This window comes from Excalfactoria chinensis, chromosome Z (assembly GCF_039878825.1).
Source record: "Excalfactoria chinensis isolate bCotChi1 chromosome Z, bCotChi1.hap2, whole genome shotgun sequence".
Classification (NCBI taxonomy): Eukaryota; Metazoa; Chordata; class Aves; order Galliformes; family Phasianidae; genus Excalfactoria; species Excalfactoria chinensis.
This window is the reverse complement of record NC_092857.1, coordinates 40,211,436-40,239,182: the sequence shown is the minus strand read 5'-3', so window position 1 is coordinate 40,239,182 and position 27,747 is coordinate 40,211,436. Positions and strand designations below refer to the sequence as shown.

General features: G+C 39.0%; 1 protein-coding gene across 2 annotated transcripts in view; it reads right to left on the bottom strand.

The window, feature by feature from the left end:
• Window positions 1-18,163: 18,163 nt before the first annotated feature.
• Window positions 18,164-27,747, bottom strand: part of LOC140264124 (cryptic protein) — a 92,573-nt gene continuing 82,989 nt past the window's right edge. The window contains exons 1-6 of one of the 2 annotated variants that reach the window (XM_072359630.1): window positions 22,620-22,907; window positions 22,026-22,075; window positions 21,742-21,918; window positions 20,797-20,899; window positions 20,601-20,716; window positions 18,240-18,660 (exon numbers count right to left, since the gene is read on the bottom strand). In XM_072359630.1, coding sequence (XP_072215731.1) covers window positions 18,539-18,660; window positions 20,601-20,716; window positions 20,797-20,899; window positions 21,742-21,918; window positions 22,026-22,075; window positions 22,620-22,642 — 591 coding nt within the window. In that variant the 5' untranslated portion in view covers window positions 22,643-22,907 and the 3' untranslated portion in view covers window positions 18,240-18,538. Of the gene's footprint in view, window positions 18,661-20,600; window positions 20,717-20,796; window positions 20,900-21,741; window positions 21,919-22,025; window positions 22,076-22,619; window positions 22,908-27,747 lie in introns of those variants that run through there. The other variant, XM_072359629.1, reaches the window with a different exon arrangement.

The window sequence follows — 27,747 nt, the reverse complement described above, 5'->3', positions numbered from 1 at the left end:
GTACAAATTGTGAACAGAACAAGTGCTCTGCTAGGCTATCCACATCTGAAAAGGTGGCTGAAAAGATATACTTTACTTTCAAAAACATTGCAACTGTCAAGCACAATTTTATGCAGTGAAAATTATTTAAGAAATTCTCAGGTACACCTCCATCTATGTTTTTTTCAAGAAAAAACTTTGTCAGTCCTGTTTGCTGTAACCTGCAGTATGTCAGCATTCATCTCTAGTCTGCAAAAGTACTTACAAGCACCTGCTTAATGACATTTGCAGAGACCTCAGAAGTGTCCGTAAAATGACTGACTAAGAGCAAATCTTTGGAGCTCCTGTCATGTTAATTTTCTGTAGTAATCAGATTCTTCCTCTGTGTTCTGACTGTACACTTGGACTGTGTGGGAGAAGTGGAAAGAAAACTCTTCCATTACACTTTCATTAGTAAACGCAGTACATTTTGGCCCTAATTTGTCAACTTGGCTCCTTCACTGTCTATGTGTTTCTAAGATCCTGTGCTGAAGAGGAAGAAAAAAGTGAAAGCTTTATAAAAAATCTACAAGAACATCTGAATTAATGAACTTCTCATGCTCTTTTCTCTGATGTTAGAAAAAATGAACTCCAGTGAGGTAAAATTTTAAAGCATACACTGTACTATGTTGGTCAGGCAGCCTTTCTTTTTATTCATTGCATATAGTATTCACATCTTTATCATTATTGATTGATTCAGTGACAGCTAGAAAGTTGTGAGGAGGGATTTCTGTCACTTTGTGTGCCTTGTCCAGGCACACCGCTGGCCTCAATAGATTTTACAGTACTCCCCAGGCTTCACAAGTTCTGTAGGGGAGCAGATAACTTAGAGTGTAGGTAAAAGCCTGATCAGTTTAAATAAGAGATTTCCCATGGAAATTGGTTGTTAACTTTTTTGATACTTCTGTATAAGGTTTTTAAAATCGGTTCTTCAAAGGACATTAGACTGGAGACACATTAAATTGGGTCCTTCAGTCAGTTTAGTACACCCCAGAGAGAAGACGGGCAGGGGCTCCTCAAGGGGCTGGTCCTGTAGCTGATGCCATGTGCCTCCTTGGAGGGCCAGTGTTTCCCTACACTGATTTGAACCCTGTAATCCTGCACTGTTACATCTGAAAGTGCAGCTGGAAAGAACTCCATTTAGATGTTTCTAGTTTTCAGAACCATTTTTCTTCTCTTGAGATGAGCCTTGGATTGGATAGTGAGGAAGAAGCAGGTTCTGTTAAAGTAACAAAAAAAAAAAAAAAAAAAAAAAAAAAAAGAGGATTAGGTTGGGGTTGAAATTCCAATTTGCACACAAGAACACCATGTAGCTACACTGTATCTTACCTCTGAGAGCATTCTGGATGATGCATGAGTCATGTCGTCCATGCCTATGACACACAGTTGTTTTCTTTATAACACCTATTTTAGGATCATCTCAAAGACAGTAAAACAGCAGAATGAAGAACTTACATGTTTTATTGGTCAAATGAAACATCCCTAAATCATAGAATCATAGAATTACCTAGGTTGGAAAAGACCTGGAAGATCATCAAGTCCAACCACAGTCTACCCATAGTACCATAATTCTAACAACCCTCTGCTAAATCATATCCATGAGCACCACATCCAAACGGCTCTTAAACACATCCAGGGACAGTGACTCAACCACCTGGGGACCCTATTTCAGTGCTTAACTACCCTTTCTGTAAAGAAGTGTTTCCTAATGTCCAACCTAAACTTACCTTGGTGCAACTTGAGGCCATTTCCCTTTGTCCTGTCACTTATAATCAGTGAGAAGAGACTTGCCCCACTCTCACCTTTCAGATACTGGAAGAGAGCGATAAGGTCTCTCCTTAGCCTCCTTTTCCCCAGACTAAACAGCCCCAGCTTCCTCAGCCTCTTCTCATAGGTTTGATTTTCCAAGCCCCTCACAAGCCTCGTTGCCCTTCTCTGGACCTGCTCCAGTACTTCCACGTATTTTTTGAAGGTTGAAGTTGTCTGAAGACCACTTACCTGACATACGAAACACTTACGGAGGTTGACTAGTGTTTATTTGCAGTTGTGGTATTGTTTTTATGACATAGATGAGAAAAAATAGATATAGAATCATTTAGATTAGAAAAGACCTTCAAGATCATAGGGTGCTCTGCTTACATAAGATAAGTTCTACTAACACAGAATCACAATGACCCGGGTTGGAAGGGACCTCAAGGATCATGAAACTCCAACCCCCCTGCCTAGCAGGGCCACCAAACATACGCCTTTACTAGATCAGGTTGCCCAGGGCCCCGTCCAACCTGGCCTTGAACACCTCCAAGGATGGGGCATCCACAACCTCCCTGGGCAGCCTGTTCCAGGGTCTAACCACTCTCCTAGTAAAGAACTTCCCCCTAACATCCAACCTAAATCTTCCCTCCTTAACTTGGATCCATTTCCCCTAGTCCTGCTATTGTCAGCCCTTTCAAAGAGTTGACTCCCCTCCTGGGTGTAGGTTCCCTTCAGGTACTGAAAGGCTGCAATGAGGTCACCCCGCAGCCTTCTCTTCTCCTGGCTGAACAAGCCTAACTCCTTCAGCCTGTTCTCATAGGGGAGGTGCTCCAGGCCCCTGATCATCTTCATGGCCCTCCTCTGGACCCTTTCCAAAATCTCTGTGAACTTCTTGTACTGAGGGCTCCACACCTGGACACAGTACTCCAGATGGGGCTTCACAAGAGCTGAGTAGAGAGGGACAATCACCTCTCTATCCCTGCTGGCCACCCCTCTCCTGACAGAGCCCAGGATCCCATTTGCTTTTAGAACACTTTTTAGTAATTCTGCTAGTTGCATGCTTGAAACTTTTTTGTGATTCTGCTTTTCCAGAAATATAGTTTTCAAGCAGTTTAAATTTCATTTTCATTTCAGGCTGAAATTTACCCACTGGAGGTGTTACTCAGATGCTTTCTCATGGAGCTATAGCTTGGTTTCTTCGACTACAAGGAGAGTGCTGCGAAGAAAGAAAAAGACTGCTGGTGTCACTGCTCTCTCTTGGCATTTTCATGTATTTGAAACTACTCTAAAGTCCACATCAAATTAAGTTCCTCAGGAACTTGTCCAAAAATTTTTCTATGATGATGAGTTGAATTTGCCTGCAAATCTGGCCTGGATGTTCTTACATTTTGCTATGGTATCAGAGTTAGGGACTCAATTGCTCCAGAAACCCTCAGGCATCATTTTAATGAGCAGAGGAAAAAGGGTTTTGAGGTTATGTTAAAATCAACCAATGCAGAGTATGCTTTAGTGCACACACTCTTCGAGCTAGGGATGAGGCTGTTCTACCCTCCCTAATGTTTTATTCATAGAGAGTTAATAGGATCTTGGTGGAATTATGCACTCTTCTGCATCTTTTCATACATACGAAGCTGCATTATGCCTCTTAGCTAGCCAAATTTTTATAGCTTCAGTTAGGTGAAAATAAATGTGATGAACTGGAAATGCTGGAGACTTCAAGTTTGTTTCAAGAAAATTCAAGATGCCTGCAGGAACTTTGTTCTTAGCATTAATTTCCTGGAGATAATGTCAGGTATTTCAATCACAGCAAACTAGAGAGATGAGGTGGTATACGAATTCCATGTCTGTTTATTTTCTTTTCATATTAATCAGAACTTGAATCTAACACCTCCACATCTATGACAGAGAAAAATATTACTTCACTGCTTTCTTTAAAGATCCTCAAATATTTCTCCAAATATCTTTGGGTGAGTTTGCAAAACTTTTTTGGGAAGGTAAGATAGGAAGAAAGATAGTTATGGCCCCTAAGGAATCATTCTTGCTTTCTAAAAAATTAAAGCTAACGATCTTGAATAAATCTGTTTTTGGAGTCCCAATGTAAAGTAACACAGGGATGCTCTATCTTTCACTCTAGCTTAATTAGAACTAATTTAGCTTAATTAAAATATTTAGATATAAGTATATCTATTCACCTTCCTTCTACTGTGTACAAGCAGGAAAGGCTCTGGCTGAATTACTGCCTCGGGGCACATCTGTGCTGTCCTACAGTGATTCACTGTGACCAATTAACCAAGCTGAGAAACACATTGTGTTTTGTTTCTTGGCTCCTGTTAAGACTGCACCAGTTAGCATTAGAAAGGCAGTCCTCGCTATTTAGGCTGGACCTGAGACCTCAAGGAACATGAATGTGAGATCTGAGGGCCCATTTACCTCTTCCTGGAGAGAAATCTGATTTTAACTCTTGCACTCAATCCGGTAATGTAAAGTAGCGTCGGATGTTAAAGATTGTCACCAGCATGTTTCTTGTAAACACTTGTGACCCAAACTGATCATTAGCTCTTAGAGTCTGTCATTAAAAAGCCTCTGACAAAGTGAGCAAAGATCGCTGGCAAGATTACAGAAGTATCAGACGTGTTAACTAAAATTTATGTCATGACAGATTATGATCACATATTTACAAGAGAACTGTGAGTGGACTGGGCCATTATGAAGTAGCAGACATAGGCATCCTGAAAGCTGCAAAGCTCTTTTGGTTGCAAGATCTGATATATCAACTGTTTGGAGACAGACCGGTAAGCTTTGAAACATCCAAATTTGAAGGAAGTTAAAAATAAATAGAAATATTCTACTATTTCTTTTCCTACAACAGATTAGTTTAGATGAATGCACTTCAACTGTGAATGCCTTGGCCAGTTAGACCATTTGGATCATTTTCTGAATACAGATTAAAATGCTAATACTACACTTAAGAGTTTTGCCTATAATTCTTGAAAGAGGATCACTGTGATTTCAAGTGGAATAAAAAATGAAAATAAAACGTTGTATTAGCAAAGAACATTTTTCTGAAAAGGAGCGAAATAAATTATTTTTTACCTGTTTTTTGCACATAAATTGCTGATGAAATTTTAAAATATTTAATGTGTCAAAAAAGAACAATAAGACTAATATGAGGTACCATTATATCCCTAGCAAGTAGAAGAACCTTCATAACATGGATGATTTGATGCCTTAAGCTTGAAGGTAAAATTCCTTTAGAATCAGTTAGTCTTATGTTGAAGTTGTTCTGGAGCTGAATTATCCAGAAAATAACCTTAGGTGAGCAGGTAATTAAAACTTCTTGCAGAAATTTGAATTCAAGGTCAACATGCTCTGAAGATTCTTCAGAACCAAATCAGCGTGTAGGAATGGCTTCAAAGAACAATCCCAGGCTCTTTTGAACTCTGCACCCTGGACTACCATCTTGGCTCCTTTCCTAGTTGGTGTATATGCAGAAGTGTTAGTAGAAAGATCTGAATGATGATCACAAAAGGACCTTCTCCTGACCTGTATCTGTTTCCCTTTTCTAATGTTACTCTGAACCTTGCTGTCTGCATAGTGGAGATAAAGTCTTGATGTTTGGACTGCAGTCCAGATGGGGGGGAAAGCCACCAGGACTTGGGCTGACAATATGTCTGACAAATTAAATCAGTCAGCAGCCATTTATTACTTAATTTACTAATTTGGCAGTCTGGATGAACCCCATCTAACAATAATGTTGAACCTGTCACCAAGAAGGCCAGTGGTATTCTGTGGAGCGTTAAAAAGACCAGTCTTGATCTGCTGATCAAGGAAGGTGATCCTCCCCTTCAGCTCTGCCCTGGTGAGGCCACGTATGTATTACTGGGTCCAGTTCTGGGCTCCCTAGCTCAAGGCAGACAGAACTTCTAGAGAGAGTCCAGCAGAGGGCTACACAGATTGACTAAGAGCTGAGAGCATCTCTTGTATGAGGAAAGGCTGAGAGACCTGGAACTGTTCAGCCTGAAGAAGAAAAGACTAATGAGAGATCTTAGCACTGCTTATAAATATGTAAGGGAAGGAGTTGAGTGGAAAGGACTCTTTTCATTGTTGTCCAGTGACAGTTCAAAGGACAACAGGAACAAACTAGAACACAGGAAGTTTCATACAATTATTTTCTTTAAAAACTTTTTTATTTTAAAGGTGACAGAACACTGGAATAGGTTACCCAGAATGGTTGAAGAATAGAATATCTGGAGGTATTCTAAGCCTGCCTGGGCATTTTCCTGTGTAATTTATTCTAGAGAAGCTGCTTTAGCGGGAGGCTGGACTAGATGATCTCCTTCCAACCTCTACAATTCTGTGATTCTCTGATTCTTCTGCAAAGTTTGCAGAATAATTAATAATTTCAGTAGCTGAACTATCAAAATCGGAAACTTTCAGGTATACTAAGTTTGCTTACATCTGAGACAAAACATTGAAATAGCAAGAAACAAGATGCTTTCCACCATTGTCATGTCATTTTCATCAGTACCTTACCTTACAATATAAAAAATGTTTTCTGCTCTAATTCAAGTTTTTTTGTTTTGTTTTGTTTTGTTTTACCATAAGAAATATAGGCTTCTCCATCAATTAACTGCTCAGGGTTTCTGGTCATTCTGTTGTATTTCACTGGGCTGTACCCTACTATCTTGTTGTGAGCACATCCTTTTTTTTTCATGCTGTGACACAAGTCATGCAGACACTCTTAGATCCCTGGTCTCAGCAATTGGAACACACTTTGATGAATCATGATTACTTAAAACCTCTGAAATTGAAAAGCATTGGTGAAGACAGTGCAAAAACTATTGCTTATGTGTTAGTGTTAACTATGGAATGCAATGTCTCTAATAGAAGAAATGGATCCAAAATAGTAACCTCTTTCAATACAATGTAAGCCCCATGAAATCAGTACCAATGATCTGATCTTGGCAAAAAGTCTGCCACAGCGGAGAATGCAGTTTAAATCCCCCATGTAGCTTCATGTTTAACTTCATCCACTTTGTGGATATCTTTCAGTGGTTCTGACATTGCTTCTAAATTCATGTTTTTGAAAACTTTAAGGGAATTGAGTATTTTCATCAGGGCTTTTTAATTTAATTTAATTTAATTTAATTTAATTTAATTTAATTTTATTTTATTTTATTTTATTTTATTTTATTTTATTTTATTTTACTTTATTTTTAATTCAAGGAAGCAATCTTCCCTTCTTAACAGTCAGTTCCTACTACCTTCTTGGAAAGTATCTACTCTTATGTGACCAGTTCCCTACTTCTTTTTTTTTTTTTTTTTTTGTCATGTTTTCCCCATGATGCTGAAGGCACCAGGTGTGTAAGATTGTGTCCTTGAGCGATTCCTACAGCTAGCTGCATTTAGTGATTATATGGACCAAGACAAAACAAATTTATAACAACTATGCAAATCTACTCCTAGTTTGAGCCTGAGCAGAGGAAGTTTTCACAAAAGGAGAGCAAATAATCCAAATTCTTCTACAAGCCAGTTTTGCTTGCAAAAGCAAAGTAAAAGGGCCTGCCCAGGAAATTCAGTTCCTAGGTATAAAGTGGCAGGATGGATGTCGTCACATCCCAACATATGTGATCGGCAAAATCGCTGCCATATCTCCACCAACTAGCAAGAAAGAGACACAGTCTTTCCTGGGTGTAGTGGGCTTTTGGAGGATGCTCGTTCCAAACTACAGCCTCATTGTAAGCCCACTTCATCAGGTGATGTGGAAGAAGAATGATTTTGCATGGGGCCCTGAGCAGCAGCAGGCTTTTGAGCAGATTAAACAAGAGATAGCCCGTGCCATGGCCCTGGGGCCAGTATGGATGGGACAGGATGTAAAGAACATCCTCTACACTGCTGCTGGAGAGAAAGGGTCCCACTTGCAGTTTGTGGCAAAGAGCCTCAGGAGAGACCCGAGGCAGACCCTTGGGATTTTGGCGTTGAGCCTACAAGGGGTCTGAAGAGTGCTACACTCCAACTGAGAAGGAGATCTTAGCTGCATATGAGGGGGTTCGGGCTGCTTCCGAAGTAGTTGCTACTGAAACTCAGCTCCTTTTGGCACCTCCACTGCCAGTGCTGAATTGGATGTTCAAAGGAGAGGTTCCCTCCACCCATCATGCTACCAATGTCACCTAGAGCAAGTGGATTGCGCTGATTACACAATGAGCACAAATGGGGAACCTCAATTGTCCAGGAATTTTAGAGGTGATCATGGTAAAAAGTTTGGAACATCACCAGTAGAAGAGGTGTCACGTGCGAAAGAGACTTCACCATACAACGAACTACTAGAAAATGAAATGAAATATGCCCTGTTCACTGATGGATCATGTTGTATTGTAGGGAAGCATCGCAAATGGAAAGCTGCTGTGTGGACCCCCACATGACAGGTTGCAGAGGCCACTGAAGATAAGAGAGAACCAAGTCAGTTTGCAGAAGTAAAATCTGTCCAGCTGGCCTTAGATGTTGCCGAACGGGAGAGGTGGCCAATGCTTTATCTTTATACTGACTCATGGATGGTGGCAAATGCCTTATGGGGGTGGTTACAGCAGTGGGAACAAAATAACTGACAACGGAAGGGTAAACCTATTTGGGCTGCTGAACTTTGGAAAGACACTGCTGCCCGAACAAAAGATGTGGTTGTAAAGGTGTGTCACGTGGATGCACACGTGCCCAAGAGTCAGGCTACTGAAGAACAACAAAACAACCATCAGGTAGATCAATCTGCCAGAATTGAGGTGGCTCAAATTGACTTGGACTGGTAGAATAAGGGTGAATTATTTCTAGCTCGATGGGCCCATAAGACCTCAGACCATCAAGGAAGAGACGCGACATATAAGTGGGCCAGAGACCAAGGGGTGGACTTAACTATGGACGCAGTCATTCATGACTGTGAAACATGTGCCATAATTAAACAAGCCAAGGGGATGAAACCTCTCTGGGAAGAAGGGCAATGGCAAAAGTATAAATATGGGGAGCTGTTTGGGTCCTTCCAGCCTCTGGAAAGGGCAAACCTGTCCATGGAACTGCTTTTGCCCAGGGACCTGGGTGCACTTGGTGGGTAATGCAGAAGGATGGGGATGTTCAATGTGTACCACAATGTGATGTGGTAATGTGGGAATGTGATGCTGGGGGAGTGCAATCAGTAATTCTATGTATCTATGTATAGATTTGCATGTGTAGTGCATTTTAGTTATTATAGTTATACATTTAGTTATATTACATTTAATTGTACTATTTAGTTATCGTAGTTTTGTATACGTATATATGTGTATATATATTAACCATGATGTAATAATGTAGAATAAGGGGTTTTGTCATGGTTTTGTGGTGTTGCTGTCAGTATTCCACATCATAACATCATGTGCAGTATGGATCACTGGAAGATTCATGCTCCAGTTCCGTGGAATGGTGGCGTCCTGAGTACTCAGCTCTTGGAGGAGAACTACATACTCCAGAGGACGTCGCAGCCAGAGATAAGTCACAGGAGGAGGACATATATAATCTCGCTCACAGGCTGGAGCTCTCTCTCTCTCTTGGACTCTTGAGAGTAGGAAGCGTTCCAGCCATGTCTCCTAGAGTTCACAGTAGGACTCTAAGTTTTTGGGGACTCTCTCTGTTCTGTTCGATTTATTAGCCTCAATATTATTATATTATATTGTGTTATCTTGTATTCCGACATCATATTTAGTAAAATAAGTTTTTCCTCCTTAGATTGCTGCCGCTGTTCTTTTTCCCATTCCCCTTTTTCCTTCCTTTCCGGGCCGGGGGCCCTACGGGGCAGCTGCCCCCTGTCATGGGCACAGGTAAATCTAGGTAACCCATGACAGAGTCAAATATCTTATACCCTCTGACCACACAATAGCTGTAGTACCCGAAGTGTTAATATTGGGTTCAGTCCTGTAACATTTAATTGACAATCTAGTTGATGGGGTAGAGTGCACATTGGGCAATCTGCAAATGACACAAAAATGGGGGAAATAGCCAATTCACCAGAGGGTCATCTCCATTCACCAGTTGCCATGTAGAGGGTTTGTGTCAGGCTGGAGAGGTGAACTAACAATTAAAATTGTACTGCAACATCCTACACCTGGGAAGGAACAACCTAATGTACCAGGACAAGCTGGGGGCCATCCAGATTTGCAGAAGAGAGACTAGGACTACTGGAGGACAGTAAAATGAACATGAGAAAGCAGTGTGCCCTTGTCATTAAGACCAGTGGTATTCTTGGGTGCACAGGGAAAGGTATCATGAGCAGGTCAAAAGGGGTGATTCTTCCCCTCTACTCAGCATTGGTGAGAGTGCACCTGGAGATCTGTGTCCAGTTCATGAGAGTGCTGGAGATTTTGGAGTGAGCTCAGTGAAGGATCACCAATATGATTAAAGGCTGAAGTGCCTCTCCTGAAGTGCCTCAGGACAGACTGAGAGCTGGGAATGCTCAGCCTGGAGAAGAGGAGGCTTATCAAGGATCTCAGAGGTCAGTGAGGCACTGACACAAGCTGCCTAGAGAGCTATAAGTGCTGCATCCCTGGAGGTGCCCAAGGCTGGTCTAGACGTGGCTCTGGGCATCCTTATCTGGTGAAGGCAACCATCCCATGGCAGGGGGTTGGTACAAGAAGATCTTTAAGGTGCCTTCCAACCTAAGCCATTCTATGAGGGTTTATTGAGCATTACGGTAATACACACAGCATGAGTAACAAACAGGAGGAGCTGGAGGCCATTGTGTGGTCAGAAAACTATGATACAGTTGTCATTATAGAAACCTGGTAGGATGACACACACATAGTTGGAGTGCTGTGACTGATGGCTGCTTAAATGTGATTCTTGTAATGTTGCCAGGACACACATTCCTGTCAAGTAAAACAGACCCCCTTAACAGTGGAAGGAGTGAAGGTGCACATATGTTTTGAAACAAAGGACAGGAGCCTAGCTGGTTAGATCTGGGTTTGCAGTTAGTGATTTACTAGGGTGGAAAGTACACCAGGAAACCTTTGCTTGGAAGGCTTGGAGAAAGTGTCTGCTCACATAGCATGCATATGGAATATGCCATATTGACATAATAGAGAGATTTTATTTTATTTATTTATTTTTCCCGAGGTTAGAGCAACATTTTAGTTTGTGTAAATGACCACTTCTCATTACTAATCAGGAGCAGCATGACACTGTAAAGGAGACCAAACAACATATACTATAGTAGCTGTTTCAATATATTTTGAGTTATTAAAAAATATATTTATATTGTAGCTAAGATAATTATATACACAAAATAACAAAGTCAGTGCATGACAGTGTCAAGGAAAAACATTAAATGCTGCAGATGTTTGCTTTATCTCTTGGGAATGTTATTTCATGCACTCACACATTTTTCTCTTTAGCATTGATCCGTAAGGCTGAATATTTTAATTAATCTATTATCATGTACTTATTTATAGTGTGCCTTAATGATATTATCAAGGTATCTGTTCTCTATCTTCATTATATAAAATGTTCCAGATTTTCATCTATATCAAATAATGATTTTTGAAAACAAATATTTTCAAGTCTTTTTAATATATATATCTTGGCACTCCATCAAACTTGAGTTGCTAGCAGCCAGGCAAAGCATGTACTCTTGAAATGTAACAAGTCTCTGTTAATTCTTTTCATCTGCCTATCTGATAAAACTCCTTTAAAATTAGTATTCAGCACCTCAGAATCCATGCACACAGGGCTGGTGTGATTTGTGTTTCTCATACTCCTAACCCAGCAAGAGGGTTCCTGAGTGCCTTCAATAGAACAATAAAATTAAAGATAACTGTTTTGCTTTCTGTAAGTATTTGCACAATGATACAAGAATCACTCCTTTTCCCTGCAGTAGGTCAGATTGTACTTATTTATTCTTTGCAAGTTTTATTTTAATATATGAGTGGAATGGCCATAAGAAAACTACTCAGAAAAATATGGCATTAGTCATATATTTAGTTCTGTGATAATCTTTATCTAATTGTATTTTCCTCTCACAGGCCGAAATTTTCTTTCTCCTTATTGCCTGAGAAAAACTGTCTCTCATTGATTCTACACTAGATACATGAACAGCATTTGCTACATGCTGACAGTATATGCAACCTTAATAAATACAAGGAGCTGTAGGATTTGTAGCCAAAGAAGTAGATAAGAGTATCTTCCTCTTTTGAGGACTGCGTTTAAAAAAATAAAAATTTTAAAAAAATAAATTAAAAGAAGAAAAAAAAAAAAGATACCTTGTATTCAAATACTTGCTCTGGTTTACTTTGGATATATTACATTTTACTAGTACTTTGAGACTTTGAAGCTCAGGAAAACATTCATTAGTGTTATATTCAGTGTCACACTTGTGACTGCAAAGTTGAATTCTTATTATCAACTTCTAATGATGCCATCTTCTGGTGAATTATGTATTTGCCAGTGTTGGGGTCTAGGAGCAGCATGGAGAAGATGGGAAAATAAAGAAAAATAGCAAAACCAGTAGGGATGATAAAAACATGAAAAAAACAGAGGCACGTGCACACTCAGGGTTTTACCTTGTCGTTTGGAGCCAGACTCTGTGGTGGCAGGAACTTTATTAGCAGTAAGAAGATAATCCATTAGGTTCTGTCAGCTACTTAGGGCATTTTGCTCTTCCTATGTGCTTATGCAGTGCCTAGCACAGCAAAATTTCAATCTTGGTCAGGGTTCATAAACACTCTAATAATACAGCCATGCTTTAACACAGTGATGTGGCTTGTGATTCAGATTTGTGTCTTTTAACGTTATCATTTGCAATGAGTCAGCAAACAGATTGGTAATAATATCTCATCTCCTCCATCTTCTTTGGACTTTCTCATTCTTCAGCAGTGGTACCTTCAATAATTGCAGCATCAAAACCTGCTGCCTTTATCCACAGACACATATATGTACAAGCAAACATTCACAAAGTGGTTCCAGCGCATTGACTCTGTCGGCTTTTAACAAGCAGCCTCTATGCAAATAGTGAACAAATCTACACTTTTTTAAACAGCTGTATCAAATAGCATCTTTGTCTCCTGATGAGCAAGTGTATTCCCATGTGATTCACTGGAAGGGTCAAATTTCTTCTAAATTTTATGTTCACAGTGGAGAGAACTTACTACAGTTTTCATTGTTGAGTATGTTTTTACATGTTAAATGCTCCCTAAATATTTTTTCCCCTAAAACTTCTACATATATACCCTTTTCAAGGTGAAGATGATATAAGGATAACAGTAAGACCAAATATATATCATTACACATTTCTTCTAGTTCCTGTGGGGTGTCCTACTACTTTTATATCATAACGGGAGCAGATTTTCTGTCCACTGACATTTAGTTCTTTCTGATGTCATTACAGCCCAGGATGCTGTCCCCTTCTGGAGATAGAAATGCAGTCAGTCCTTTTAAGTAATTACTGCTAGCATTGAAACACTGACTCTATAGTCAGTTTTGGCTTGCCTATGTATAGGGTTCCCTAGAATGTGTCTGCTACATTTCTTTGTTGATAAAGATCATCTAAATGGGAAGTAGGTCCATAAATCCTGAAATAAAAGAAAACTAAGAAACACAGCAAGAAAATCCTTAGCAAAACTGGCTGAATGCTGTGCCTGACATCACTACAAGGAGTACAGGACACACATCTGTGGATCTCGTTATCACTTCAAAATAATTGAGAAGATTGCAGTATTGGACATACAATTTGAATAAGGAATTTTCATTTGCTATCCAGCTTTATCAGTGAATAAAATTGTTTGTTGCAACTGTTGGACTGAGGGTCAGCCTATGTATCTTTTAGCACATCTGTTTTATACAGTTTAACTTTTTCAGTTGTTTTTGGTTTGTGTTGGTCATGACAGTCACATCACTAAGAGGATGTGCTCAGCTGAAAGAAGAACATGGCACAAGAATGTACTGAATTAGCCTTTGGTGTGTATTATTGTACTGTTGGACATGCACTGCACAGCGCGTCTGCACCACTCCTTTTTTTTCACTTAGTTATTGCTCATGTCTCCATACAAACAGAGCTGAAGTATAGCCTCTGTGAAGAACAGTGGAAAGGAGACAAAAGAAGGAAACACACTCCTACTTTTCTCATTTCCTTCTTGCAATGCCTCCATCTTCTGAAGAACAATGTTAAAAGAAATAGGAAATTTCCAGCTTTCTTTTTGGTTATCTAGGAGATTCTGACTGCAAAACAAAGAAAAGTGTCATCAAACACTCTTCTCTGCTTTGAAACTACATTGTGACACTTAGAAAAAACTGAGCTTTCCTGTTTATTAGGCTGATGCTGAACTACTAAATTTAATCAGGAATATTTGTGGTTCATACTGGTAGCCATCAAATAATTCGTGTAAGCTGTAGACAAAGAAAGTAATACTGAGCAGAATTTTAATCCAGCCCATTAATGAGAATTTTATGCAAAACTGAGTAGTTGCCCAACATCTTTACCTTTTGAAAAGCACATGGGGCATTGTTGAGTACAGACACAAGGAGTCATTTATGGTGAAAGATCATTATACAGAGTAATCTTATACTGTACTGTTCCATCTTTAGCCTTGCGCTATTACAGTAATTAGTATAATGAAATTCTTGTATACTTTTAATCTATACATATTTTTTGAAAACTTCAGGAAAAAAAAATTACTAATATTTGCAATTAGCTTTATCCTACCTTGAACTGCTTAAATTCCAAAAGGTTTTTTACTTCCCAGGTTCTGAAATCCAATATACTGAGTTGTTTCTTGCCACACTGGACATTGAACTCCAGATTGTCTAAGGATTTCTCCTTTTTCTCATTCTCCAGTCTCTACCTTTAAATGTTCACCCTGGATCAGTCTTTATTCTTCTCTGAAAGAGAACTCTTGTAAGAAAAATAATCTGCCCAGAAATAAAGATAAAGTGGATTTTAATACAAATGTACTGGTGTACAGTGTGTCATACTGCTGTCATACTTCTACTGAAGAGCTGTGTTAGGCATAGTGTCATTTCCACTGCACCATGAACAATAAAATTCTGTTTAGTGGAAATTTTCATGGAATATATAATTTATTTTTCTTGGTTCTGTCTGTATAAGAAGTACCAAACCATCTTCATAGTGATAGCTGTGCAGCTGAAACCTAACCCACAGTGAATTACTGAAGAGAGTTTCTTAGTCAATTACAAATTCTCATATATGGTACTGTTTCTTTTCTGTACTGTGACATTCCACCAGTAATAGATGGTTCTTACATATAACAATTAAAACAAACACAAGCCAGTCCCTTGACAGAATGTTGACAGAAGGTTGTTGGCACATATAAGCATCACTAACTCTTCTTAGGCATAGTAGAAATTAATTTCTCCTTGCTGGGAAAAAAAGTCACCTTGAGAGATAATCATCACATACTTAAAGAGCTAAACAGTGACACTTTTCTACTGTTTGTAGAAGTAAGCTGTGTTTTCAGGCTTGTATCGTGAAGCCTTGATGCACTAGGTGGAATTTGTTCAAAATGAATTATTTCCATTGGTGGTGGAGTCACTGACCTTGGAGGTGTTCAAGGAATGTCTGGATGTTGTGCTGAGGAACATGGTTTACTGAGAACTATTGGTGATGGGTGGATGGTTGAACTGGGTGATGCTGTGGGTCTTTTCCAGCGTTGGAGATTCTATGATTCTATGATTCCTTTACACTGATAGCATGTTAGAATAGATGACAGACTTCCCCACGAAGTTCTCCCTAGCACAGTGCTGCATGGAACTGAAGGGTACATAGTGTGAAGGAGGCAGCCTCCTCTACCATATATCTATCCTTGTCTGGGGCTCTTGTCAGCCTTGTGCCCTGAGGAGAGGAGGGGGTTGCACCAGTTGCAGGGACAAAACTGCAGAGGCCAGGCATTTGTTTTGTTATTGGATTCAATTGCAAACAGTGGAAGGTCTAATGGCTGTGGAGCCTATGAAGCATTTAATAAAAATTTCTCTTCGAGAGTTTTTCCCCTGTCCAAACGTGGCCACATAGAGGGGCACATGTATGAACTTGTGGCAAGAGATACCTGTTTCGCTGGGATGTGCCAAGTTTCATGGAAAGGCCCATAAAGTGTTAGTGTGAGGCTGGAGAGCAAGCATCACTGTTTGCTATAAACAAACCTTACTTAAGTGACTGTAACTGAGGTGTTTGAAGGTTGGCCAGGCCTACATGGTAGCAGAGGAAGAAAATAATGCCTTCTTTCATCTGTTCTTGCAAACAGCTGGAGACAGATAAAAGTGGAGACAGACAGACAGATTTAACCTAAGCAAGACTTCAGAGCTTTCAATTTTCATCCTTTCTAAAAAGTTTTTGTATGATACTATTGATCAGATTCTTAAAGCTATTCCCTCCCTCCCTCCTTCCTCCCTTCCTTCTTTTTCCCTGACTTAATGAGATAATCATTTCACTTCAAATTCAACTCCTGCGGACATTTCTGTCTCAGAATTTTGCAAGCAAGAATAACACTCTTTTTTCTGTTCTGCCTACTAATGGAACCTTACTTGACATGCAGCTTTTACATGCAGGCCAGGCAAATACCTCTACAGCTCACCCTGAGGATGTACTTTGCCATAATACAGTAGGTGTTAAACAGTGCTAAAACAATCATTTTCAAATATGCTAGTAATAATTTCTCTAGTAATTTAAATGGCATAAAATAGAGGAAATTATTTTTTTATCATAAAAAGGACAGCGAACACAAACAAATAATGTCTGCCAGTTCTTCTGGGTACACAGGATGAATTTTTCAAATCTTAGTATTTAGATTTAGAACTAATTTACAGTGACATTAATTGGAATTACTTACAGAACTAAGTTTCCAATGCAATACTTTAAATATATACCTTGATACTTCTAATTACATGCCTTGGGCTTCTGTTTTGGTACACTGATATTTTGATTTGACAATGAATAGCTCCATCACAGTGAGTCTGCAGGGACATAGGCTTATTTGCATAAGGAGTTACTCCAGATCAGGTCTTCCTGGTAAAATCTGATGTGGATGTTATGATAACAGAAATGGATCTTCTGGTGTAAATCCTGCTACTAGGTCATTCTTCCCTTTTAAGTATTACTTCAGATGTATTTTTACTGTACAGTCTGCTTTCCACATATTTTGCTACTTTTCTTTAAAAAGTAAAGCATCTTTGAGACATGCACTATTGCTTCCCAGGTATGCTTTATGGCAAACAATGTTGCTTTCACAATGGTATCACCATAAGTAAGCACCTGATAAATAGACTATCTATTTTCCTCAAAGCTGTACTCCCTGACATATAATTGTCTTAAGATAGCACCCTCTTTTCCAAGTTTGTGCAAACACAGATAGATGAGTAAAGACAAGATACTGGTAAGTGATATAATAAGAAAAACAAACAAACAAAACCTGGTCTACTGTATCTTGTGTGGTGAAAAACCTCACTTCTCAACTCCAAGGTGTACAGAGGAGCAGCCTGAATAATCGGTAGTATTTGTATGCCCTTGTTTTCACACAGCAGCTTCCTATAAGTCTTACAAAACAGTCATAAATTTAACTTATTATTAACTTACTAAAACATTTGTTGGTAATGCATCTTTTTCTGCTGAGCAACTGGATTGTTCTCTTGGTTTAATGCACCAAGAAAATAAATTTTTAATATTAAGAATTGCTTCTATTTAACTTCTGAATGCCATTAAAGTCCTCCTAGTGATTTTACAAATCAGCAGCATCTCTAGAGCCAATAAAATTAAAATTTGATTGTTTCTATGTAGTAGCTTCAAACTGAGAGAATGAAGGAACATTTAGGCCGCAACTTGCTTTTTTCTTTTTTCCTTTCTTTCTTTTAAATAAACATATACTTGATCACTTATAAACCACAAATGAAGTTACATGTTCCAAATACTTTTTTTTTTTTTTAAAATATATATTTTATTTTGCAGCCTAGAAATACTCATATTTAAATAGCATGTAGTTCAGGACATATTTCCTACTGAAAAATATTAAAGAGATTGCCCTTCACTGCCTTTTTGTAAACAAAAGAAGAGCTTTTATTTTTAGGATGCAAAATAAAATAAACTCTCAAAGGGCAAATGATTATCAGCTCTGTGTTCTTCAGAAACATTTACTTCCTGCCTAACATTATGCATGGGTACAATTTTAGCTACAATAAAAAATAATAGAAACTGAAAAGCTGTTTAACATCTAGTTCTTCCATAACCATAGTGTTTGAAATTTATCATTAAAATCCTTCTTATCTTCCCTAATTTCAGCTATCCTGCCCTTTTGTTACCATTTTGTTACTGAATACAATAGGGTAACTAGATGGTTAGTCAAAATTTTCAGGTTAAATAAAATTAAACACTAAATCTTTTCAGAAACAAAGAAAAACATTTATTTAAAGTAGTCATATCGTATACAAAGGAAATTTAATACTTAAGACATAGGTGATTCATTTTTAGTTCTTCCACTGAAAGAACAGTATTTTAAAACTAAAGAACTGCTGGAATTAGACACTGGTAGTAGCAATATAATAATAATAAAATAATATAGATACTTCACATTTATATAATCTGTATTTATAATAAACCAAGCATTTAATCATTAACTAGCACATAGTGATCTGCTTCAGGTATGTAAATACAAGTATAATCGGCATTTTAATAAAGAAAGAAGTTGTCCAACTCGTATTAAAGGCTACTGGAGCCCTGGCGTAGTCTTTCTGAAGAAACTCTGAACTCTGTTCAGTTTCAGAACTGCCAGCAACAAAGCTCCAGGATGAAGGTGAGAAAGCAAATCAATGCAGACACTGTTTGCTGCAATCTTAGGCCTTTAGAATACAGCCTGATGATTTCCTCTTCCCTTCTCTGTTCTACAAAAACATTAAAAAAAAAAAAAAATGGTTAACAATAACAAGGATTTTCAACATACTTTGGAACTTCTGAAACATCTCTCAGGTACTCACACTGAAAGTATCAGCTGCTAAAACCAATCAAAGAAGCTATTCTCAAGAAAGAGATTGTGAATAGAGGTCCCATCAGTGATCGTTTGAGGAGAAACTGATAGCACTTGTCAGCTCTTGCAGGCATTAATCTCAGAATAATCAAAGGTAAATACCAAGCAAAAGCGACATCTTCACAAAAGGCATGCACCAAATCTGCATGTAGCCTTTTAACCCTTCTGTTAACAGGACGAGCCTTCAATCCTCAGCAAATCCAGAAAGCCATAACCTCACACATGTGAAAGCCACGAGTCTCTGCTGGGAGTATGATCAACTGGTTTTTCACTATTATTTTTACTGTCTTTGTTAAGTGGAACTTGGGAGCAGCTTTTACTGAACATTACTGCCTTTACTGAACATGACCAGGCCTGCTAGGTTTTTTGCTTTTGTAACAAGAAATAATCAATACAAAACTGAATACTAAAGAGAGCTAAAACATTAGAAGATTTAACTCCTCAGAAGAGTCTGACTGTTGCTAGTTAGTTGCTTTGTATAATAAATCAGCAGAGAAGCCTTCAAGGCCAAATGTTTTTTCGTTTGTTTGTTTGTTTTGCTGTTGATGGTTTTGCTGTTTTGTTTATCTGTGGCTTGCAATTTCACCTCTCTTCTGCATTTCAGCTCCCTGAAATTGTGAACATATAATGTGGTTGGGATTTCCAAGGGATTTGAGAAACTTGGGTTTTTAAATATGATTTTATTTCTGAATAGATAATATAACTCAAGAGTCACAGCTTCACAATGCAGTGCTACAGATGGGAATCCGGTTAGGAAAGAAGGGGCTGGTAGTTCTTTGGGGTACAAGTGAGACCATCTAGGTCTATTTTCTCTCTCATGCCAAACTGTAATTTTGGTGCTGACATCCAGTGCAAGGTAGAAGTGAGATATTATGGATGGAGGACAGCAAGAAAATTATGCACTAACTTTGCCAATGGGGATAAAAAAACATTGAACTCTTATTAGTTATGCCAGGATATTGAAAATGCTCATTATAACAGCTTTCAGTTTTTCGTGGAAAATATGGATATAAAAATTTTATAAGGTTGTTCTATATGTTGTTGATTTTATGTTGATTGTTGAGCATCTAAAAACTCTCAGACCTTTTTATGTTGTATATGGTTTTTTAAACCAATCTCTAAAGACAACAAAGTAATATCGTGCATGTGAGGATATCATATGTTACTACTGTACACAGGCCAGGGCTGGGGCTGCACATTATTTGTGTTGAATGCCCTGGGTTAGAACTTCATAGAGCAGTATTCTGAGAATTAAGCAACAGATCAGAATTCAGACTAATTTCCAGCCACTTATATGCATTGAGTAGTTTATACTATAATTTTCAGCACTTATTTCTCTAGTTCAATATTGATTTCTATTTCTACCACAATAGTGAACATCCGTTTTCTCTGGCTCCTGATTTAAAAAGAAAACAAAAACAAACAAACAAAAACAACAACAAAAAAATTTTTACTGTGGAATTTTGTTACCCCAATTGCCAGGTTACGTGGAAACTCAAACATATGCAGATTTTCCAGAACATATTCATCCCTGTAACTTCAAATTAAAATGGGAGAAATAAGTTTCCTGCTGCACAGGATTATAAAGATCTCCAAGTATATTATGTTGTATAGAGCAACTGCTGTGTCATTCAATTTCACTAACATATTCTTTGAAGCAAAACATGGCCCCAGAAGTTAAAACAGAGCACATACAGCGTTCCTTCAAGTAAACCACCACTGTAAAAGGCAATTCTGCTGCCCACCAGCCAAAAAGAAAATAACAACAACAACAAAACTCCTCGATTTATCACTGACCCTTACCACAGCTGTCTTGCGTGTTTTGAGAGAGGCACTTCAGAGTGCCATAGAGACACCGACACAGCCAGCAGCCCTTCATCACCCAGTCGCCATGGGCAATGCTGCCGCACTTTCTGTCAAGGACAAGGAAGACATTTACCATCATAAGAGATAGCCAGCCAGAGATACTCCCTGGTTTTTATTTAGTCTTTACCTTAGTTCACAGTGTCGGCCACTAAAATGCTTTGGGCATGCACAGAAAGCCCCTAGGATGCAGGTCCCTCCGTTCTGGCAGCAGTTTCTGTTCAGATTTTTACCTGCGAGACGGTAACAAAGCAAGACAACATTATTGGGTCAACAAAGCATCCAACAGGCTGTGAACTTCCCCTTTTCCTCACTTGTTCTCCCCAGTTGCAAAACATACCGATTTTTATTGTCTTTAGAGACAATAAAATTAGCTGCTTGTTAGGAGTGTTTGCAGTTAAGCCGAGTTTGTTTGGTTAGGGATTAGAAGCAAACTACCAGGGATTACAGCATGGTCAAGAAGAAAGGCCTGGCATGTCCCACAGAAGCAGCACATACCCAAGTGAAATATTTCACATTGACTGAGGCATGTTTCAGTCACACGAAGAAAGAGGGCAATTACCGGGAAGTGCTGCTAATTTTTGAAGAAAGGAGGCATTGTTAGGGAGAAGTGCAGCTTAGTCTTGAGACTGAAAAGAGCGTTCCCTCAGGCACTTCTGAGACGCCTGGGATAGAGTTTTCTGCTCAGTTTCTTCTGTTCCTGTGAAATTTTGGTCCCGGTGAATCTTACAAAATAGAGAGATTTTTACAAAATTTTACGACCTCCTTTCCAAGTCTAAGAGTCTAAATACTTAAGATAATTCCCAACATTCTGTTTTATCACTGTGAAACGTTTTGCAGATGAGAGGTCTCTGCTTTTACCTTAAATATTTAGCACCGTTTCATAAGCGGCCATGGGAAAATTTAAAAGCTGCCATAGAACACCAACAGGTTGGAACTCATGGCCAAGGAGAACAATCAAAAGTTTATTATGGTTTGTATTTAAAACAAATAAGCAAGCAAAGCAAAAAAAAAAAAAAAAAAAAAAAAAGGTTTTATGACATTGTTTAAATGAATAAAGAATAAAGTTACCTACTCTCTGTAATCCCAGTGAAAGGTACAAATTCCCTGGAATTCTGATGCTTTCTGCTTTGGTAACTTTGATTCATGTCACTGAAAGCATCTATAATTGTCACTGAATTCTTAGGGTGCTGCTTTTGTGCTGTGACATTGAGATTTTTCACATCGTTTTCATGTTCTTCTTTTTCACGGCCTTGAAAAGAAGTGCAAAAAATAGAAGGATAGCTTGTAATGAAGCAATGCATACTATAAATCTATAAAGGAAAAAAGGAGCAGGGGGAAAACATAAATTTTCCTTACCTTCTCCAATATGAATGGCCTGCCAAATCAGAGTCACAGTAAAAAGAATTCTACGAAAGCCAAATAAATGAATTAGGTTCACGCTAATATGATACAGGGAACAAAATATGTTTGGATTTCAGGGTAGGGGAGGAACATTTTCAAAGATTTATCTAGCATTGAAATTATAAACTATATCTATTTCATATCCGCAGTAATTATCACACCAACAATCTCAAGATTGTGAATGAAGAGGAAAAAAAGAAAAAAGAAAAAAAAAAAAAAAGCGAAAAAATTAGAAAAGAAACAGGGGAAAAAAAGGAAACAAGGAGGTGTATGCTTATGCCGTCTTCCAGAAAGAAACAGATACTATACACTTTCTGGATGACAATCAGATAAACGTTCTATTTCCGTACATTTATTCACTGCAATGGAGTTACTACCATCTAATTACAAAAGCAGTAAAGGCAAGAGGGGAACATTTGCCTTCACCTTCAGGTCCAAGCACGTTAGTTCCTTTCATCATCCTGTCCCGATTTTCAATCAAAGTAAGTACTATTAAAAGACAAAGTATCCTTATCTAGAGGAGGTAGTCGGCAGTGCAGACAGTCTTACCCAACATGTTTTCGCGAGTGCATTTTCCCGACGTTTAAAATACTGCGTATTCCTCCAGGAAAGCCTGAGCAGAGGTCCAGAGTACCTCACTGAAGGCTGCTACGTGCAGTTATCCTTGCACCATAAGCAGTACCAAGACAGGCAGGAAGGTTGACGGAGGAAAGTTTTCTGTCCCGCTCACAGCAATGTAGAAAAGACATAGTTTCCAGTCGTATCGCTTACTGAGCCCCCACTGAGTAGCGACTCAGACAGGGACTCCCAATCCTGTCCTTGATTAACATGCGCTGCTAAAGGGCGGAGCAAAGTGGGCTTAGGTACAACTGGAGGGAGATTTAAGGGACCGTGACCGCTGAAAAGTGCAAGCCAGTAAGTTCTCAACTCCAATTAACTTGACAGCTGGGAAGGGAAGGGAAGGGAAGGGAAGGGAAGGGAAGGGAAGGGAAGGGAAGGGAAGGGAAGGGAAGGGAAGGGAAGGGAAGGGAAGGGAAGGGAAGGGAAGGGAAGGGAAGGGAAGGGAAGGGAAGGGAAGGGAAGGGAAAAAAATGGTGTATGTACACTGACGTCCCATACTGCATAGGAAAGACAACATTTCTGTAGAACTGTTGTATGGTGAACTGCAGCAAGCACATGATAAAGCTTGTCTCTACCCTGGGTTCCTACAGGGAGCTCTAGCTTTGTAAAATTTTACCTCTTTGCAGCACCGAGACAGAAACAGATCCTGCACAAGAGACTGCTATCAGCAGTACTACAGAAAGCTGTCCAAGGTTCTTGACATGTCTGTTGTTTCACAACAACCATTCATAATTTCTGAAGACAGTCTTTGAAACTTTTTGTAATGAAAAACCCATTAGAGAGCATTTCTAGTCCATGCAAAATGATCTGACATAAATTTTACTTATTATTTATTTATCTGAAAAGGTCTAGGAATTCTCACGACTTTATACAACCTCTGCAACACTGGCAAGAACACCTGCAGCTTTGGACAGTGGTTAAAAAGAAAAAAAAAAAAAGAAGCAAAAAATATTCTGCATTACCTAAGCTAAGAGGAAACTGCAGGAATGCATGTGTGTTTTGTTTTGGAGGGCATGTGAAAGACGGCTACCTTCATTAAACTGTCACAGATCAAGATAACAGAGACAGTAGCATGGCTAGCCCATGCCAGATATATGAGCTAGACCCTCGTGAAGAATTGGCTGTACTGGCTAAAGACATTGCCATCTCTTGCAGTTTGTAAGATATCATGGCTGAAGGTTGTCAGCTTTGTCCCCACTAGACAAGCAGTCTGGAAGAAGCAAACACATCCTGTCCAATGCAGTAAAAAGACCAGTTTAATTTATGAGATAATATTTCTAATTTAGTCAACAGGCTTATCACTCAAGTGAACTTAGAGTGCTCTGAGGGCGTGTTTTCTTGTGTCTCCTGAGGGGATGCTGATATCCAGTGAAAAAATAGAACTGAATGTCTGGAGACATTAAATGTCACTTTTTGCAGGGTGTGCTTGCTGTCTGGAGGGAAAAGTGTTCTTTTACTGGGTACAGCATTCTCAGCACCTGTAACACTGTTGACTCCAGTTGATTAACCTCAACTGTTCTCTTGTGGATATAAGCTAACTCCTTGGTATCAATATAAAAGCCATCACATATTCTTGTACTGTTGTGAATATAGATGCTGTTCTTAATTAGGATGTTTTTACAGTAAATGGTAGATACATCATTTCTGTGCATATTAACAATATGTAGATGTCTGGAATATATCAGCATATGAAAATGTTTCGTGATGTAAAATATTTCCAAGTTCAAACAACTTATGGTTTAGTTCGAATGAAGCTGTGTAGTAGCATTAGATAGAACACCTGTACTTATTATATTTGCTTACTGTTTTTCTGCTTTCCTCATTTTTTACTTGATCTAGCTAGTAGCACCACAGTTTCAGATGCTGAAGTGCTGTCACCTAGAATCTAGTTTGCTGGTTTTCGCCTCCCCATAGATTGCAGGCAGGAAAAAAATAAATACAGATAAGGAAACACAAGCATATCACACTTCTTGGTTTTTGTTTATTTGCTTTTAGTAAATGCAGTATCAACATAGTTATTTTGGAGAGCTTTTCAGGGTGTCAGATTCCCAGCACCACACTGGAGATAACTTTCAAAATGGAGATGGTGGTAAAAAAAATACTGATCATTTTTCACACCTTCTACCATTTGTTTAGGATCAGAAGTCAACTTTGTAAGTGCAAGAGCTGACAACCCAGGGAACTGTAAAGAAGTTGGTAAACATTATCTCTGTGAGATCTTCTTCCCTCCTTCCTTATTCCTGAAGTTTCAGTGAAAAGGTACACATGAAAATGAGGACAACATACATTGCTTAGATGCTGCTGTTGCCTGGGTACACTATAGAGATGAGGATGATGGCTTGCGTAGAAAAGCACTGTTGCTTGTTGACAAAAACTGCAAGAAAGAGATTGCTTCTGCCCAGGGATTTGAGAGAAACTGTTGTAAGGACAGATGAATCCACTTTATGAGCCGCAATCAAGATAAGAGTGGAGCAAGTCAAAGAGCTGGTCTCGAGCATTTTGATTGAGTACTCTGTACATAACAAGTGATGAAGTATTAGGTGCCTTCAGTACTGTTAGTTCTTAACGGAGGTCAAGGGGTCTATATGGTTAAGGGTGGAAGAAAAACAGAACCACAGAATTGTTTGAGTTGGAAGGTATCCTTAAAGGTCATCTAGTCCAACTTCCTAGCAATGGGAACAAGGACATCTACAGTTAGATCAAGTTGCTCAGAGCCTGGTCCAGGTTGACCTTGAATGTCTTCAAGAATGGGGTTTCTGCCACATCTTTGAGCAACATACACCAGTACCTCACCACTCTGACTGTAAAAAACCTCCCCCTTTTTAGCAGCAACCATTTTTTCTTGTCCTATCACAAAAGTCCCACTAAAGAGTCTGTCCTCTTCTTTCTGATAGCCCCTCTTTGATACTGAAAAGCAATTATCAGATATCCCCAGAGCTTTCTCTTCTCTGATCTGAACATGCCCAGCTATCTCAGCTTATCTTCACAGGGGAGGTGTTCCATTTCTTGGGTCATTTTTGTGGCACTCCTCTAACAGGTGCCACTCAGTTATTCTGCTGCTAGTGTTGTGCCTAACAACTAGGAGAGAACAACTCCTTAAGTCTTGATTACAACTGTTACGGCATAATTGTGATGGGTACAAGTGGGTTAGCAGTGCTGAGTGCCCAGTGCCTCCTGGAGTATGGTGAACATCAGCTTACCTCTGTCAATATATCTGTGAGAAGCAGCACTGTAAAGAAATGCACAGTATGAACTATGTACCAGCAAACAGGATGAGAGCAAATACGTTTTTTTGTTTGTTTGTTTGTTTGTTTGTTTGTTGTTGTTTTGTTTTGTTTTGTTTAGGTTTTTATCCCTCTTTTCTTTTAAAACATGGTATTAGTTTGTTAGTACATATAGTCTCTCTTGTGCTCATCTGGGGAGCTGTAGGTCTAAAGTCTACATCCTCTGGCTTCAGTTCCTAATGTGTAATAGTGTAACAGTCCTAAGATTATTATGAGAAGTGTGGAGAATCGATGCTGTTCTGGAAGGCTATTCTGAAAGATGAAGTGTGGAGAATCAATGCTGTTTTTTTTGCTGTATGAGCACCTAGTTCCAAGTGTATGATACTCAGTATCTTTGAGAGCTTCATAATCAATAAATTCCTGAAGACTAGAGGTACGAAAGAAAGAAAGAAAGAAAGAAAGAAAGAAAGAAAGAAAGAAAGAAAGAAAGAAAGAAAGAAAGAAAGAAAGAAAGAAAGAAAGAAAGAAAGAAAGAAAGAAAGAAAGAAAGAAAGAAAGAAAGAAAGAGGGAAAGAAAGAAAGAGAAAGAAAAGAAGGGAAGGAAGGGAGGAAGGGAGGAAGGGAGGAAGGAAGGAAGGAAGGAAGGAAGGAAGGAAGGAAGGAAGGAAGGAAGGAAGGAAGGAAGGAAGGAAGGAAGGAAGGAAGGAAGGAAGGAAGGAAGGAAGAAGGGAGAAAGAAAGGAGAAAGAAAGAATGAAAGAAAGGAGAAAGAAAGAATGAAAGAAAGGAGAAAGAAAGAAGCAGCAAAGATGAGAAAAACTGGTGGTTTCCCTGGCTTCCTGGGAGATATACTGTAAAGACTTGAACTGTGAGAACAGATTTTCCATATTGTGAGAACAGCCTTTTGCAATACTTGAATGGATACAAGCTGATGGACAGGAGGCTTGCATAAATATAAGCTCAAGACCAGAATGTGGGGGCACCAAAACTTGTCAAGTGAAGATAAGAAAGTAAAATAGATGACCTGTTGTTGAAGATAAGATGGCAATACAGATGCCTCAGCTCAATGTAACATCACTGGGAACTGGTCTAGGTTACCCTCCCCCCCTTAAAAGGTTGGAAAGTTGCAGAGAGAATGACTACATCCTTTATCTCACTACCACCAGAGATATTAATTTTTCTTGGAATTTCTGTCCATGTCCTTTGTGTCACAGGTTAACCGAAAATCTACCTGCGCCCGTGATGGGGGCAGCTGGCCCGCAGAGCTGCTGGCCCAAAAAGGAAAAGGAAAAAAGGGAAAGGGAAAAGAAAACAGCAGCAATGATCTAAGGAGGCACACTGATTTACTAAATACTATATCGAAATACAGGATAACACAATATGATACAATATAATCAAAATTAAGGCTAATGAATCAAGCAAAATAGGAGAGCGAGTCCCAAAACTGAGAGGCCTACTGTAAGCTCTAGGCGAAACACCTGGAATGTTCCCCCATGCTCCAAGGATTCAAGCGAGCAATTCCAGCCTGGGAGTGAGATTATATAGTGTCCTTGTCCCGTGACTTATACCTGACTGTGATGTCCTCTGGGACATGCAGTCTTCTTCTGTGAGCTGAACATTCGGTAAAATTATCCATACTTTACATGATGTTATGATGTGGAATACTGACAGCAAAATTACAAAACCATGACACCTTGGAATGTAATGAATATGTATATGCTATGCCTTTAAATATGTAGTCACTGTTTCTCTTAGTGTGCATGTTGGTGGAGAGATCCCCATGTACTCTGCGCTGTAGTAAAGGGAATACCTGCTTGACATAACTCATTGGCA